The sequence below is a fragment of the Pyxicephalus adspersus genome, chromosome 4, assembly GCF_032062135.1.
Source record: "Pyxicephalus adspersus chromosome 4, UCB_Pads_2.0, whole genome shotgun sequence".
Lineage (NCBI taxonomy): Eukaryota > Metazoa > Chordata > Amphibia > Anura > Pyxicephalidae > Pyxicephalus > Pyxicephalus adspersus.
This window is the reverse complement of record NC_092861.1, coordinates 8,839,241-8,857,404: the sequence shown is the minus strand read 5'-3', so window position 1 is coordinate 8,857,404 and position 18,164 is coordinate 8,839,241. Positions and strand designations below refer to the sequence as shown.

The following is an 18,164-nucleotide window of genomic DNA, read 5'->3' as shown; positions in this document are numbered from 1 at the left end:
TTCTGACCATCCTTCTATCTTACCTTTACAGTCATCCATACTCCTTCTCAGTCATCTTTTATAAGTCTTTCTATTCTACCTTTATCTCCCAGAATTTATCCTATTCTTATCCTATTCTGAGCGCTGACCATCATTGTACCCCTTCGCTAAGGCGGGCCTCACAACAGTGTATAGGTTGAATATTTAAAAAGCAAAAATTCATGCTGTGCCAAAGGTGGGGAGCAGATGACTGGGATCAGGAGGGTTAAGAGTGGAGTTGGGCTTTATAGAGCCCTTTTTTCTATTTGAAAAGCATTGCAAACCAGTGATTAGTATTATTTGATTCAAATTTGCAGTGCTAGTCAGAACTAGTGTTGGTGTTCTAATTCGGGTTGTCCTTTTATTCAACCCGAATATGGCTGTTTGAATTCGGATTGACCTTACCCGAAAAACACAGGATTCGACTTTGCAAATTCGTGTGTAAAAAATGTGTTTAAAAAAAAAGAGGCTTTAATGTTAAAGTAATTTATTGAATGTGTGTGATTTGTGTAACTAACTTTTATTTTTTTACAGGTTATCGCACAATGACAGGATGATTCTCCTGTCAGCGTGGGATCCCCGGGCACTAGAGGTTAAAAAGGGACCACTATTCTCTATCCAAGAACACAGGAGTCCCACGGATCCCTGGGCACTAGAGGCCAAATGGGGACAAGTCTCCCCATTCATCACCTCTAGTGGTCCGTGATTGGCTGAGGAAAGGTAAACCCTGATGACAGCTGAAGCATCATCAGGATTTTTCTTTTCCCAAAAAATCACCAAGCACTAGAGGTGAATAAATGGGGAGACTTGTCCCGATTTAGCCTCTAGTGCCTAGGGATCCGTGGGACTCCTGTTTTCTTGGAAAGAGAATAGTGGCTAAAACTGCATAACTAACTGACTGGCAGCCTAATCAAATTATGTGCTGTAATTACAATTCTTTGTGGAATGACACTTCACTGATATTGGTAACCCCATTATACATTATTTCAGGGGGGTATTCATTAAGAAAGCTTCAATACAACTATCTTCCTTGCTATGTCCCCCAAGGGGAGTTATAGGGAAGGGAAGCTAAACCAGCAAGCTCTGTTGAAGTCTTCTGAAAATAGACTTTTAGACAGGGGAGAGATCTTTTAGATGACAACATTGAACATATACAAATCTTTCAAAATAAATATTTGGGAGATGTCTCTAATTGTACTTTCTTATTTTATATTACACCAGCTCAGCACATCAGAGATGCGGGCTGATATTCCCTTACCAAGAGGGGTTGTAAGAATAAATGCCTCCCTGTAAGTAATAACCAAGCTTACCAGTCAACATGCCGATAAGTATGGTGAATGTACGTACTTTTGTGAGGATCCCTGATTTTCTGGCAAAAACCTAAAACTATCCCTCCCCGGGTGCTGGAGAGCTTCAACATTTCAGGAACTCTTGCTAGAGAAAAACAATCCCACATATCATGGGAATCAATGAGCAAACATAAAGAAAATATCTATTCCCTAAATTATAAACAGATGTTGGGCAACTTCTGGAGTATCAAATTATTGCTTAAGAAAATCTGGGTAAATTTTGTTAAATGCTAATCCTGCAAGGTGTTTTTTAAATGTTGAAAAGCAAATATGAATCAAGTGTAAAAATGTACTAACAATTGTTTGGGGAAAAATGTTTGAATGTAAAAAACAATTACCCCTAAAACAAACAATATAATATCTACAAGAACTGAACTATTCTAGAAAACAAAACCATGCACCTTAAGCTGTTTAAAGAAAAGAAACGTTAAATTACTAATTGAAAAAGGTAAAAACATACCTCTAAGCCATTGAAAATATGATAACCCTGGGGTAGGACTTCAATTCCTTCTTCTACTTTCCAGCAATGATTGACTTTGTTAAAAATAAAAACCCTGTTGGTTACTGAAGTCTAAACAGAAACACATGTTCTACATGAGGAGCCTGATTCATGAAGCAAAATCGGAAGCCCGCTCACGTCCACGTATTTGGGATCCGAAACAGGATGCCAAAAACCTATTTATGAACCAGTTTTCAGCCGGCAAGAATACGGGAGTTATCAACTGAATACGGGAGTTATCAACTAAAATGATAGCTCGCTCCGAACTCCGCATCTCTGGCAGCTCGACACTTGCAAGCTTGCATTAAAAGTCACTCTTCCCTTAAAAAATCATTCTAATGGCACACATCCTCCACTTAGCTTTAAAAAAATAATGATATGTTCTACATAACATTAAAACATGTATATTAGCTAAGAAATAAACATATTTTTAAATGACTTAATATTTATACCTATACCTAATATTTATGACTTAATAAATATACCTAAACGCTTACGATGCCTTACGATATATATATTGTGAGGGGTTAAGCTCAGGGTCGCCTTTGGTGGGGTCAAAGGACACTTGTCTGGTTCATCCAACTCAGATCACACACCGAGGTTGAAGTGTTAAGCTGACTTGTAGTGAAGTTTATTTGAAGGTTGCAGCTAAAATAACAAAAATAGCAAAAGAAAACCTTTCCTGTCCTGCACTTACTATATATCCAATGTTCCTGTCTATCAGCTGGAGGGCTTCTCCCTGTCAGCTCCAAACAAAGCTATCAGCAACCTTATACTCAGGTTTGAGTTCATTCACACAGACCAACTTTCTGTGTCCCCAGGCAGAGAGAGCTTCTCACAGACCGTCTGCACCTCCAAACAGAGCTCTCCCACACAGTCTCTCCAAGTTACGCTGAGCCTGCACAGACCCCTGTCTGTGTCTCTCCACATTAGCCTGCTGACTGAGCTCCTGGCTCTGTGTTATATCCCCACCCTTATCTCACAGTTGAGAGTCCTCCACCTGCTACTTTACACAGGAGGGGAATCTTGGGTAAATATACCTCATACAAAAGTGGAATCCTGGGCAAATATATCTCCCTTCCACCTCCAATCCTGCATTGGTGTCACAATATATATATATATATATATTTATATCCTTATATCTATATATGTATATAGATAGATAAATAGATAGATAGATAAAAATTAGATATTCAAAAATGTTAAAAGTTACACTAAACACACACATTTAATAAATGACTTAAACATTAAAGCCTACTTTGTTTTAATTTATTATTTAATAGATAGCTGTTCACTGGTGTACAAATGTAAAGGATCATATCAATAAATGATTATGGAATGTCAAACTGTCAAAAAACAAACAGCCAAATTCCATAGACTGCGCATGTCCCAATTACATGCAAATTTGTATCAGCTGTGCGCATACATATGAGCACATATAAGTGTGTTGTCAGACTTTCTTTTTCCTTTGTCTGTTTTTTTGTCTTGGGGGGAGTTGTTTGCTGTGTTCCACTAATCTATGTTGCTACATTTCATACTTTGATTACCATTTAGCACAATAGCTGCTTGTTTTATAAACTTTGAATGTTTCAATGTCCATTTTGCAATTAAGAAGTCAATGTTAAGCTACATTGGCACCTACAATTATTGTCGTTGGAAAGAATCTTTCACGATCCTTCCCAACAACTAAAGACTTCATGAAGCATGAACAAGTGCTCTACATACAGCACCTTTCTGCTCTATGAAAAGGGGAGGGGGAGAACGACGAAGTGGCACCCTGCTGCGTGCTCTCCCCCTTCCCATGCATTAGGATCGTTCATCGTTCGTAGATCCACCAGGATGGTCGGACGATGGACGACGGGCGCTACACACGCCATACTCTCGTCCAATATTGGCCCTGAGACGGATATCAGAGGAGAAGCATTGGAAGTGTGTACGTAGCCTTAATGCTGTTAATGTGTTTGTGGCCATATTGTTAAATTGCAATAATATGTCTTAAATACCACCTTCAATTAAGTTGTTTTCTAATTGTTGTCCTTTTTTATGGGGGGTTTGTTTTTGGGATCTCCTTTACAATCTCCCAGGACTTTTTAACCTTGGGTGATCCAAGTCAGATGTGGTAGTTTTGAAGCAGTTCCTTTCTCTGAATTGTTAAAAACGCTAAAAACAGCACAATTGTCTTATTAAAACTGTTGTCTGATGCGCATAGTTGTGCGCCAAACCACAGGAGCTTGATGCGCATAGCTGTGTGCGAAAGCGGACCAACGCGTGAACTGTGTTCTATCGCTTGTAAAACGCATCGGCCACTTTTTCAATGAACAATCCTCATTCCGGTAAGTTTTTCTTTTTAGGTGTATATTGTTTGTTTGCCTTCATGTGCATGCATGTATGTACATACATACATATATGTATTTACGTGCAGCAAGCTTAGGTGAGGTCGCTTGATAAATCAGGCCCTATAAATGAGCCATCAATCATTGAAATTTTACTAGATCTCTGTTGTCAGGGAATTTAATTTTTAGACATAAAATCAACCTAGAAACAGAGAAAGTGAAAAAAAAAAATAAACTGCTTTTATAATAATTTATGGAAATTGTAATAAATTGTTAATGTATTATTTATATCTTTAGTGCACCTACATTTTTTTAAGAGTTTTGTTTATATACTTGTACTATTTACCTACATAATTTAGGTAACATCTAAGAATTGTAAAGTCACTATAAGCTAAAATAGAATTGTGGGCAATCATAAAAGGACATATCATATATATATATATATATATATATATATATATATATATATATATCATTATATATATGACAATGGAGTTTCCAAGTCCAGGCTGCACATGCATACTTCTATACTGGACAGTAGCTGAGCAGCCTAAGTATTTTGGAAGTGTCATCACGTGCAGCGTTAGCTACCTGACCTGTGACAACATTTGAGGAGGGCCAGTTGTTTAAACATGCCTGACCATTTCCCACGACACAATGATTCTGAGCGTTCTGCTCATAGTGCAGTGACACATGCCGCCGGGGCTGAGGAAAAGGTAATTACTCTATTACAACTCTAAAGCCCTCATGAAAGCTTTCCTTACCTCTCTACCTCACATACCTCTCTATGGATGGACAGTGTCTGGTCTCTGGAGGATTTTTTGACATATATATATATATATATATATATATATATATTGCTTTCTGTTAATCTGTTTTTTTATATTATATATTGAAATATTTAATATATATATCGTAATATATTTTGTCTTTTGAAACAATCACTCTTCAGGGCAGGGTCCTCTCCTCCTGTATCACTGTCTTTATTAGTCTGTTAAGTCTGTCATTTGCAATCCATATTTAATGTACAGTGCTGCATAATAAGTTGGCGCTATATAAATCCTGTTTATTAATAATAATAATAATAATAATAACAAAAGAAAAAAATCTATCTTCTAATAGTTAATAATTCTAACAAAATAAATCCCCAAGTGAAGTAAAATGGGATTGAGACCTTCTTGCTGGACAAAGGCATCCCTGAATAAATAAATAGTTTCTATAATGGTGACTTCCCATACTCCAATGCGTTTCGCCTGTCAGCTTCCTCAGGGGATCTACCAGGAACGTTATATACTGGACATGGAAGAAATACATATGTTTCATTAATTGGTATAACATAAATATCGGTATAAATAAAATAGGCACATATTGATACTACATACAAAGTTTTTTTCATTCATATTATGATTGAGTATACAAATAAATAATAGTTGCTCAAAAAGTAAACTGAGCATGTGGTAAGTCTATTGTGTCTTTTGGAACTGTTGTAGCTTCGTACATACAGCCTAATGTTACTACAATAAAAATAATATTTTTCTCAAACGTGTGTGTGATTAGTTCCCCATATACATAAATAAATTAAATTTCATGCAGATTAAATGAAATATTTATGTTGTATTATTTGTACAGTTAATTGAAGCTTATCATTAACATATAGAATATGCTTTTTTTAAAAATTAAATACAGTGGTAGCTCGGTATAAGTCCTCTTTGGAATAAGTCCAACTTGGTATACAACCTTTGTGCTAGAACTTGTATGGGTCAAAATGAGTCACAACACAGCTCACTACCCTTATTTACCTCTCTCGAGACAAAGCCACGACTGCCCATGAGTGTCAGTATGCCAGTTGCTACCATTCAGTGAACATCCCACCCTATAACTCTGTGAATTACATAACTTCGCCTCCTCCTCCCTTCCCAGCACCATCCTAGTAAGCACTCAACTCTTCTCAGCAAGGTAAAGTGAGGTTAAATTTAAATTTATTTTATCCAATTACTCTTGTATTTATGCATTTTAGTATTAAGCTGTGTTTAAATTATTTTTACAGCCCCATCAATGTATAATATGCCAATAACAATAGTTTTTTTTTCATGGGAATAGATAATTTATTTTCCTTTTATTTCTTATACGAAACAAATTTTTCCCATAAGTCCTGTTTGGTATCAGTCCAAGGATCTGTAACGGATTAATGACTTATACCAAGGTACTACTGTACTGTCAAATTGATAATAGATTGGAAGGATTCATTTATTTATGTGAATCACAGTTATAATATTAGTAAGGTGAAAAAAGACAAGGTTCACGTGGTCAACCAATAGAGAAAAATGAATAAATAGAAAACCTGCATTTTCAAAACCCTTTACTTACAGTTGTTCCAGAAAAAAAAACCCTACAATTCAAGGTTCAATTTGTTCTAATGGAGAAACAATATTCTTCCCCAACACTAAGGAAATAACCCATATTTCCTGTATGATCATCCATTCTGACTTATTCTTGAACCTTGCTCATTCAAACATTCCTTAATAAACGTATTCTGAAAATACCCAGATATTTTCAGCGTTTGCTTTAGTGCTCAGTGGCAAGATTTATTTTGCATTGGCAATCAGTGGTTAGAATATTTAGGAATTGGTGTTTGGATTATGGTAATAAATAATTTTACTTCACATCCCACATTACTTACCATGATTATACTGCTCATTCTTTACTTCCATCCCTTACTACTTGTATTAGGTACAGGGACTCTGAAAGCACCAACCTACAGTTATCAATTTGCCTTAATTTTACCCAGCAGCTGAACACTAAAGGAATTATTTTGTTAACATTACCCCACTGTAATAGTGGTCAGATGTGAAACCACTTCATGTCTCCTAATGAAATTCAAGATTCTTGGGAACCTTTTTTTGAACCTTTTCTGTTTTGCTTTAAAGGTTGGAAATATATGCATGTAACATCCTATGTCTTTCTAAGCAGTAATTTTTTCAGATTTTCAGAGCTACTATATTTCAATGTCACACCAAATGAACTTAAAATGCCACTGAACAACCAACTAACACTTTAATATCTATTTAGGATGCTCCCAACAGTAAACTAGAAACTGCTTGTAAAGATCTTGATGTGCTAATAAAAGATCCAGTTTTATTGTTGTTCCAAAGAGTTTTTTTTTTGGTGAATTTTTCTTTTTATATATCTAAACCTAAATCAAATTTAATTTACATTCATTCACTTGTATACCAGTAAATTTAAAAAAATGCTTAATTCTAGATTCCAGGGACAAATTGCAGAATAAAATGTGTAAAAATTGCAGCCTTTGGCACCCTTGTCTCTTTGGTGACAGGGAACCTTATCCCTTTACTGTGTGACATGTTCATATTTATCTTCCATGCTTACTAGGTGGGTGCAATCTGAAACAAACACATCTTAGATGTCTCTTACAAAACTTGGCATTCAGGAAATATGGGAATTATTTGTTATTTCCGTCAAAGAGCCACATTTTCACTTCAAAAGGTGGCGAAGAGGAAATTAAAATTCCTATTTTCCCTGGGTGCTGTAAGGCCCTGGTCCAGCAACAGTACTTGCCAGACACCAGTCCCCCAATCTAACACCACTTTCTTCACCTATAGAAAGCCCCCGCTCAGCCTCTGTAGACTGGCTGCGTTTCCCAGCACACAGTTGCCCCCAGCTGCGCAAGGGATGGTGCCTGGGGAAGAGCTGGCAGAGGACCAGGAGCCCACAGATAATGCAGTACCAGGATTCCAGTAGACAAGTCAAAATTCAGAGCCAGAGGTCATAACAGATATTCCATCCACCAGAGGAAATACACAAGAGCAAACACAAGCAGAGTCGGGGTCACAGGCAAAAGGTCATACCAGGCAGCGTAAACTCCTAGGGTCTGAAACAGGCAAAGTCAGCAAAAGTAAATCAGACGAAACACACCCCAGTACAGATTAGCCCAGCTAAACACTACAACAGGCACTGGTGACTGGGAGCAGAGAAGGTATAAAGATCCAGCAGCCAATGGCAGCACAGAACTGAGTCAGGAGCCAATTTGCCTCTAAAATCCCTCTCAGCTGTGCATAGCCTCACGGAGTGGTGCTGGGGATGCCAAGAAATGCATAAGGCTGCACAGCTAAAGGGAAGCAGGGGCTGTTGCGATCTTAGTTTTCCTGGCTGCTGCAAATTACATCACTGGACATAATAAACAGTGTTTTATACTGCGATGGCACACAACACTGGATCGCCGGACAGGCATCTCCTAACAGGCGCTATCACAGAATTTTATATATTCAAAAAAAAATGTCTAAAATTAATTTCCCTTTTAATGATTATTTATTATAACATTTGACATGTTCTAACATAAATAAAAGTACCCATTGTTTTTTACAATATTTCTAAAAAATTCTATGAATTTGTGGTTACCATGAGAACTTTTTAATAAATATCCAATATATAATATATAATAGATATTTATTTCTAGCCTAATTTCCCATTAGCTTTGCAATGGTTCTATTACCATATGTCTTGTGAATATTGATATATCCGATATCACCTGCAACTCATCCATATCAGCTGTTGGACTGTGAGATAAACCTTTTGTATTTTTGGTAAATACATTCTAGATATTGTCTTTGTTTTGTGCTAGCACATCCACCGGCATGCCTTTAACTCCTATTGCCAGATATTGTAATTTCTTAAGCAACAAATTTAGTCCATGTTCTCTTCCAGTGCTGTCATTATGTACTTGTGATTTAACATGAATTAGTTTAAATTGTTTTAAAGGATTCTTAATGTATTTACCTCATATTATAAAATGCTCTTTTTACCCTTTTTCTTTATAAACATTACTAAGGTCACATTAGGATAAATTTTATTCAACAATAAAAGTTGGACACCTGCAACACCTTTCTTTTTTACCCAATAGTGTATTTCCCTAATATGTATTATGCTATTGAGTTTGTGGCATTTTGTTGAAAAAGATTTATAAAACATAACTATGTGGATAAGATTTATAAGAGAAATTGAAAATATTGTAATGAAATACATGATAGAATACATAGCTACATACATCAGTTTTCTAAATAACAGTATATAGGAGTTATTATAGAACTATGGTAACATAGCACAGTTTTCATCCATGCTCATCATTCTCACATGATTATATATATATATATATATATATAGCTATTTTGTTGCATTTTTATCCACATTTCAAAGCATTCATTTTTTCATAATTACTTCGTATTTTTGATTTACCTAAACACTTTCCTCTGGGCTATAGTTGCCTTTACATTAAGTTCTGGCCTCATCAAAATGATGTAACATTTGGGAATGAAGATGCAGCCCATGAGTCCAGCACTGGAGGACAAAATTGCAAAGACCTCCACAGCCACCATGTATTTCCCTCTGGTGCTGAGGTAGGCTGGGATGAAGGAGATCCAAACACTGCAGAAGACCAGCATGCTAAATGTAATGTACTGAGCTTCATTGAATGTGTCTGGAAGTTTCCTGGCTAAAAATGCTACAATAAAGCCGAACATTGCAAGGAATCCCATATAACCAATCATAATGTAGAAAGCAATTACAACGTTCTCATTACACTGTAATATTATCTTTCCTGCCTCCACTTGGCTGTCATACTCTGGGAATGGTGGGGTGAACACCAACCAGAAGACACAGATCACAAGTTGCCCCAAAGAGCAAATAATCAGGAGGAAAACAGAGAATTCTTTTTTTACCCATTTGTTTAGTAGACTGATAGGTCTGGTAACATTAAAAGCCAAAACAACAGTAACAGTTTTAGCCAGAACTGAAGAAACTGCAACTGAAAAAATTGTCCCAAAAACAGCTTGTCGGAGAAGACAGGAAATCTTGGTGGGATATCCGATGAACAGCAATGGACAAAGAGAGGACAGGATCAATGAGATGAGAAGGATGAAGCTTAGCATCTGATTATTGGCTTTTACTATTGGAGTGTCTTTGTGTTTCAAAAATATTGCAAAGATGATAACAGCTCCAAAACAAAATATCAGAGTCATAAACACAAAAGACATTCCTAAAGTATCTCCGTAAGACAGGAATTCAATAGTTCTTAGTATACATGTGTCTCTTCTCTCATTGGGCCAACGATCCTCAGGACACTTATAACACTTTTCCATATCTGAAAAATTAAACAAAGGTTTTTATGTCAACATGTAGTTTCAAGAGGCATACATTTATTTTTAATTTTTTAAGAAAAAAAAAGGTTTTTAACAAACAGCAAGGAAAAAGTTGACAGAACACTTAATGGAATATTCATAAATAAATAACAAAGTGCTTTTTAACTAATCATACTTACAATTCAACTCCAATAAATCATGTGCAAAGTAGCATATATTTGTAAACCCAATAACCCAATTGGTGGAAACACCAAAATTGGTGTTCTGTTGTTGTGTGCACATATAAAGAAAAGAGAAAAAGGAAGATAGAAAAAATATAGGGGGAGGGGATTAAAAGAGAAAAGGGGATAACAACTAGGGCGAAATGGGGGAGGTAGTTGGGAGTGAGGGGCGGTAAAGGTGGGACCCAGGACCATAATTAGGCACTGCTATCAACATTTGTGCTTAATGGAAAAGTTCAACCATATCAAAGAAAAAGAAGACCCAGATTAAAGTCTCCTGGCAAATAATGAGTGATCCAAGGCATCTAAACCTTCTTAACCTCCATAGTGGTAACCCTGAGTGTGACTCGGGGTAGAAAAAAGTTGCTGAAAGCGGTAACCCTGAGTCACACTCGGGGTAGGTAAACCTTTGGGAAGGTAAGTCAATACAGCGCTTACCTGATCCGCCGTGTCACGCGTCATCCATCGCCGCAATTTCTGTCTTCTTCCTTCTTCCTCAGGCCTCTTCTGCACACTATGACCCTGATTTCTGAAAGCTCTCCAAGGCTGGAGAGAATACACTTTCATCAGTGAAGCTGGGTGATCCAGCAAACCTGGAATGAATCTGGTCCAGGATTCAAAACATTTGCTGGCAAATAGCAAATGATTTTTAAAAATCCATTCCATGTTTTCTTGATCCCCAGCTCACTTCTGAAATTGTATTCTCTCCAGTCTTAAAGAGCTTTCAAAAATTAGGGTTTATGAGTCATCAGGGAGTTCCTGGTGATGTCCGTGCGTGTGTACGTTGCCAGCGGGGCGGGAAATTCAAAATCCATTTGTATTGCATTCAATACAAACTAACTGTATAACTGTGTAAAAGCAGTACATTGTTTTCAAGAACATTTATTTTACAGTATATATAAAATAGTATGACTATAATATTTTTTCTTTTTTTAAATTTAAAAAAATTATTAAAAAGTAAATATATATATATATTTACATTATTTTGTGTTTCAAACTTTATTATACTTATGCTATTATAATATACTGTAAAATAAATTTTCATGAAAAACAATGTACCACTTTTAGACATATAAAACCAGGAAGAAATGTACTGCTAGGGAGGTTAAATACCCACAGCGAATCATTGAGTCTTGCTGCCAGAAGTTCATTAGTGAAGTACCAGGTTACTTTATGCTTCACAAAGGGTATGTCAAAGGACCAAGCCTTCGCAAGCATTTGTTAAGCTGTGGTGAAAAAAAAAAAATTAGGGAGTTTGGTTTTTCATACAATTTTGAGGTTTTAGGAATACCAAGGCCTCATAAGGGTCTTTCCCCAGTCTTCTACCTAAAGGAGTATGGACAATCTGGTAAACACCAATCCACAACCACCTAATACGAGCGCACATCCGCTAAATATGATAGAGACAGCCCGCCGCACCGCTCTGTTGAAAGCACAGTTCGGACAGGTGTGGTTTAAATTTTGCTAATGTATTCAAATACCAGATTCAAATACCGGATTCAAATACCAGCGCATGAGTATTTTATAGTTTGCTTCATAGAAGCCCACATGTATAACACCATGCTCTGTTGTATCCCATATCTGCTCCTATTGGGAACTGTCCAAAAGGCGACCGATGCCTTCCTCCAATAGAGTCACATACATGAGCTTGGTATTTGCCAGGAGGCATACATTTAGTTCAAATAAATATAATAATAAAATAAAATCAACATAAAGGCATCTAACTGAATGTGAAAAAAAGCATTGATCAAACATCAGAACAACACCAGTATTGTATGACACAAAGATAAGCAGGACACCTGGTAGGTCAGATATTTCAGGATTGGTTCCTTAACCAAGAAAGCTTGGAAATTATTTGATAGGACATTGAAGCCTCATGTCATATTTACCTTCTATTACTAACTTTTATTCAAAATTCTAGAAAGTACATATTTACCCATTTTTGGCCACACATTACAGACTGTTCCAACGTTTGGGTTACACATATTATTCAATGTATCTGTAAAGCTTTCGATGGGAAGGAGTCTCCAAGGCAAACCTGGGAGACTCCTTCACAGTTCTACAGATCAGTGTTACCAAACACAATTTTTCTAATCCTTTCATTGACTTTATAGGTTACAAACAATTTGTGTGTTGTATTTTCTCTCAGTCTTCTGTGATGGAATTATACTGGTAAAGAATTTTTGGGGAAGAGACTGTAAAGATATGATATACACGGAGTGGGGAATTTTTGTTGGAACAAAAGATCCTCAGATGAGGTATAGTCAATGGAAATACATTTTCTGTTTAGAGAAGAGGCTACAAATGTTGATAGTTAAGAAAAGAAAATCTAGGAAAAAAGAAAAACTAGGATTTCATAAGAGGTACACAAATAGTGGGAGCATACCAATTTTCAAGATATAATTCTAGAAAACAAGAAAAAAAAAATGGGATTATATTGAGTAAATACCGTCATGAGAAAAATTCTAAGGTTTTACAAATGAGGACATAATGATAATAAAACAACAACAGGTTCCAAAAGTATTTAACATAAAGGTGTAAGGTAACACATAACAAAATCCACCATGTAATTTTTTGTTTAGAAAAACTAAGCACACCCAACAATATAATAATTTATAGAACCACAGGCAATAACCAACATAAAGCAATAGTTCAAAGTAAGCTTTTTCTGTATTATTTTATCAGTCTTTCACATTGTTGTGGAGAACTTTGGTCCACTCTTCTGTGCGACATTGCCTCACTTCATTACGGTTTGTAGGTTTTAATTTGTGCATCGTTCTCTTAAGGTTCCACCACAGCATTTTGATTGGGTTGAGGTTTGGACTTCGTCTGGGCCTTTGCCAACACCTTGATTTATTTCTAGATATTCCAGATTTTCTAGCATGTTTGGGATCATTGCCCCTGATTCATCAATAAAATCCGCGCTCGCTGGAAGCGCGAAAGTACGCGCGGCCAGCGATCGCGGTTTACCGCGGTCCGGACTCCAGTGTGTGCGTACACTCGCCTCCTCACTGCCAGCCGGATTCCAGCCTTCATAATAATGAGCAATAGGGGGCGCGAATAATACGAATGCGCGAGCGATCATCCGATTCTGCTTGATGAATCAGGGGCATTGTCTTGTTACTTTACTTGATTTTGGCTATGCTTTACTTGTAGCTCAGATGGTCTCACATCTGACCCTAGAAAATCTTGGTATACAGTGGAGATCATGGTGGAATCCATGGAGTCTATGGTGGATGGTGGTGGACAGTAAGTTGCCCAGGTCCTGTGGCTTCAAGACAAGCCCAAATCCTCACCCCTCCACAACCATACTTGACAGAAGTAATGTGATTTGATCACATGCAAGTTTGCAAATCTAAGCTCTACTGCCATGTTCCTTTTAGAGGCTTTTTCCTAGCAACTCTTCCAAATAAGCAACACTTGTTCAGGTTTTTCTAATTGTACTGTCATGAACTTTTACTTTTACTTTGCTAACTGACCCTTTTTTGTTTTTTCTTTGGACTTTGTATAGCGGAAGCCCGTTCCAGAAGTTCCCCATGTAATTACTTGTGCATGCTTGAGCACGCACTATGAACTGTCCCCATGTCAGGATTGGAGCAGACACTGTGCCGGAAGCTCTCCAGAAATCCAGCAAGGGGACATATTTACAGGCTAGACCAGGGCATCTTGATAATCTGGTAAAGGAGAAATCAATGAAGGAGTAAGATGATTACTGTTAACCTAATTTAAGGGCTTCAAAAACATATGACTTCTTATGTGTGCTAGAACGTATGTATAGCAAAGCAGTAATGTATGTTTATCTGTGCTTCCTTCTTGTTCACCCTCCTTGCAGTCCCTTGCTGCCAGCACCATCTCTGCCTCTGGATCCAGCACTCTGCATACTTCCTGTTCCATGTCGGGTGATTCATGGTCAGGAGCTCCCTTGCTCAGAGAACCAGGGTATTCCGCAGACGCACTCCCTCTGCTGGAAAACATCTGAATAACACCTGAGATTATCTCAGCAGCAGCACTCCCTCTGCTGGTGGGATTGATGTCGGCGACTCATTTGATCCACGCCCATTTCCTTCTTAAGGAAGTGACCTGGCAACTGGAAGTTGCCTGAACAAGAAGTTCCTTTGGCTCTGCTTCCAGGTTCCTGTTTGTTTCTGCTGTTCCAAATTCCTTGTGTACCGACCTTGGCTTGTTTCCTGACAACTCCTGTTTGCTGCCTGTCCTGAACTTTTGCCTGTTTCCTGATGACCCTTGTTTGACTACTCATTTGGATTTCCCTCTGGCACTACCTTTTGGTTTCTGCTTGTCGGCAGTGCAAAACTCTCACCTCTAGAGGCTCTGGTGAAGACCGGGCAGCTTCTTAGACTCTGCGCGTATCTACCCACTGAGCTAGTGACACAGAGGGTCCACTATCCTGCCTTGCAGCTACCGAGACATATATACTAGGATTCCTACCTCTTACACCTATGTGCCATGTTGTTTAGAGATATATATAGAAAATACTTATAAAAACCTCTAAATTACATTGTCCCTTCTTTCAGATTGTTTGGAAAAGACACGATCAGAACCAATAGACATGGCCACTGGAAGGGAACCAGGGCGGTTCCTTCCTTATTATGTTCTCACCCTGCTGAATCTGTCCCTTTGACAGATTTCTGGAGAGCTTCCGGCACGGACTCTTGTCCGAGCTGGTGGCTGCTCTGATCCTGACATCAGGGCAGTTGACAGTGCGTGCAAAAGCACGCACAAGCAATTACACAGGGAACTTCCGGAACGGGCTTCTGCCGTTCCCCTGATGTCTTCAGAGAGCAAACGCCCCTGTGCACGGACTGATGCGCAGGCACACTGTATTTTGGAATTTATTGGTTTACCTCATCACACCATTTAGCATCAGTCCCCTAAGAAAGCCAATGTTTGAGTTGACTGTATTCGGATGTTTTAACTATATTGTATGTACTGTAATTTTAAACAAACTTATTAGATTCTAGATATTAATATATGTGGATAATTATAAAAAAATTGTTATTTATTTTATCAGTTAAGGTTAGTGCCCTGAAAAGCCTTGCTCTTCCTTCTTTGTCCTCTTTCCCCGCTTTCTTGCAATTGCTATTTTTCATATATGAGGCTAGCACTCCACCAGGTTCACCTGGAGTAATCTCATAGTTTCCGACTGGGTACTTCTCCTCTTTTTCAGTCTCCAAGGTTATTGCTGATGAGTTTCCTCCTTGGAATTGTGTTAACATGCACCTAAATGCTCCAGACTAGCAAATGACCAAAACTTGCTTTTATGGAGGTGATAAAGTGCATTTGATAAGCAGTGCCTATCTGATAATTATCCTTTTAATTCCTATAAAAGTGGTAAGGGTGTACCTAGTTTGTGTGGTAGATTGTGGGTACTGCACACCATGCCCATTTTGTAGGTGGCACCAAGGTGCATGGCAAATTGAAATTAGAAGTTATCATTATACAGTAAAGGTGAAAGAGGTGGAAAAAACAAAGTGCTCGAGGTACCAACCATTTCTTTCGGTGATCCCATTCTCTGGGCACGGCACACAGTAGTGACAGCAGGGTTGTGCTCCTTCATGTTGATGTTTTTGGTAACCAGGAAGGCAGCTCTCAGAGCACAAAGAACGTGGAGTCTGAAAACAATTATCAGTTTTCAAGTGAATATAATAAATTTAGGTTAGAGTTCTGAATTACAAATTTGAATAACCACTTTGAATAGAGGGGTTGAGTATATACAGTGTAATTATGCTGTTATTCATGCTAGTGTTACTTGATAACCATTTTATCAAAGTGCCCATTACTTACCATCCTTATTTTACATTTACTTTACGGCAATTCTAACCCCCTCCCCCTTTAAAAAATAAATTAATAAGTGCAATGTACAAGTACAGAAAATTTCTTGCTAGAACTAGTGTCCTTGTCACTTCCTGTAAATTGTTGTCTTTGTTCTATAAACTACTTATCCCATCAACTCCAATGCAATGGAGATTGGAGAAAAAAAAAGTTAATGTCTAGCCTGTGTGACAACCATGGCTCCCACATACAAACCATAGAGAACCGAGTTTAGAAAGCAAGGGACAGAAGTGTGTTATTTGAAACATTGTCAGGTATGAATATAGGGAAAAAACCTAAAATGAATCTAATAAAACTACTACCCCTAGGTGGGATGTACCTAGGGGTTAGTCAAACTGGCAGGCCCTGGGAAGATGAAAAAGCGAGTGGATGTCTTCTACCAGAGAAATACATTTAGTTTTTCAAGGGATGGGGAGTGGGATGATAAAATAGCTTTTGGCCATCGGCATAATGGATCCTAGATAGTCCTCTGCATAAAGAACTGGTAATCTCAAATTTATAATTATTTTGGGTTTAGATACCTTTTTACATGGTAAGAGCCAACAATGTTTACTTAAATATCTTTTTGTTTTGGGAGTCAACTCGAACACTCTAAAAAGGTACAGTAGTCACATGTTTTCAAACAGTTGTCCTCGGTAGTCATTTGCTTCTTAACCTCAGTATAGTCAGGCAGTACTCCTTAAAATGTCTTTTGAATCATAAAATTTACCAGTAGATGTATTGCATATATTTATTTATATATATATATATATATATATATATACATATAGTCTTTAGCCCACAGGATAGGTGATACCATCCAAATTAGGGTCAACATTCCTGTATGCAATTAAAATTAAAAAAAGATTGGCATTTAAGGGAAAAAATTATTTTTGGATACCTGAGGGAATTTCGGATTCCACTGAACTGCACTCGCATTAAGTTGGAGTATCATTTCTCTTCCATGATTATAAAAATCTCCAACTTTAATCTTGGATAAGGATTTATTTGGAGTAATAATGATGTTTAATAGATCAAATCTGGGTGATACTTTTCCTTCATTTAACTGTATCTCCTCGGCTCCTTTCGTTGTAAAGTGTGCTCTCCTTAGGTACCTGTTCATCTGAAAATGTTGAAAGACACAAATTCTTACATCCTACATAACAGCCGCTCCGCTGAGCAATAACAGGCTTACCCCCTGAGTCCCTGATAGACTAGAGCAGTGTTTCTCAACCAGGGTTTTGTGGATTAGGTAAGCACACCTGTGCTTCACCTCCACAGGTGAAAACCCAGACATGAGACCAGCGGACCAGGGAAACCCTCAAACTCTTTTCCCTGGTAAGGCTCAAGGACCCTGACAATCTGCCTTTCCATAAACTAAAATGAAAAGTCAGACTGGATGCCAAATCAGGGTTTTATTGAAAAAAACAACAACAAAATTGTCCTAAGAGGTAGGCTTAACATCAGCTGGTTAACAAACAAACACACAAGCACTTATCTTCAGCGTCCTGTGTCTATAACAGTCCACCTTGTTTGTAGAGTCTTGTCTCTCTCTCTTTCTCAGGAACACTGTGGAGCTGCATGCTCTCAAGCCCTCTCCATTAGGGTCTTTTCCTCATCCTCACACAGAGCGCCTGTCTGTGTCTCCAAGCAGGGCTCCCTCACACAGAGCACCTGTCTGCGTCTCCAGCACAGCCACTCACACGGAGCACCTGTCTGCGTCTCCAGCACAGCCACTCACACGGAGCACCTGTCTGCGTCTC

General features: G+C 37.9%; 1 protein-coding gene across 1 annotated transcript in view; it reads right to left on the bottom strand.

Annotated features, from left to right (window-relative positions):
• Positions 1-9,445: 9,445 nt before the first annotated feature.
• The window catches only part of LOC140329668 (vomeronasal type-2 receptor 26-like), a 12,126-nt gene continuing 3,407 nt past the window's right edge, over positions 9,446-18,164 (bottom strand). The window contains exons 3-5 of the mRNA XM_072410060.1: positions 17,303-17,524; positions 16,079-16,202; positions 9,446-10,353 (exon numbers count right to left, since the gene is read on the bottom strand). Coding sequence (XP_072266161.1) covers positions 9,446-10,353; positions 16,079-16,202; positions 17,303-17,524 — 1,254 coding nt within the window. The remainder of the gene's footprint in view (positions 10,354-16,078; positions 16,203-17,302; positions 17,525-18,164) is intronic.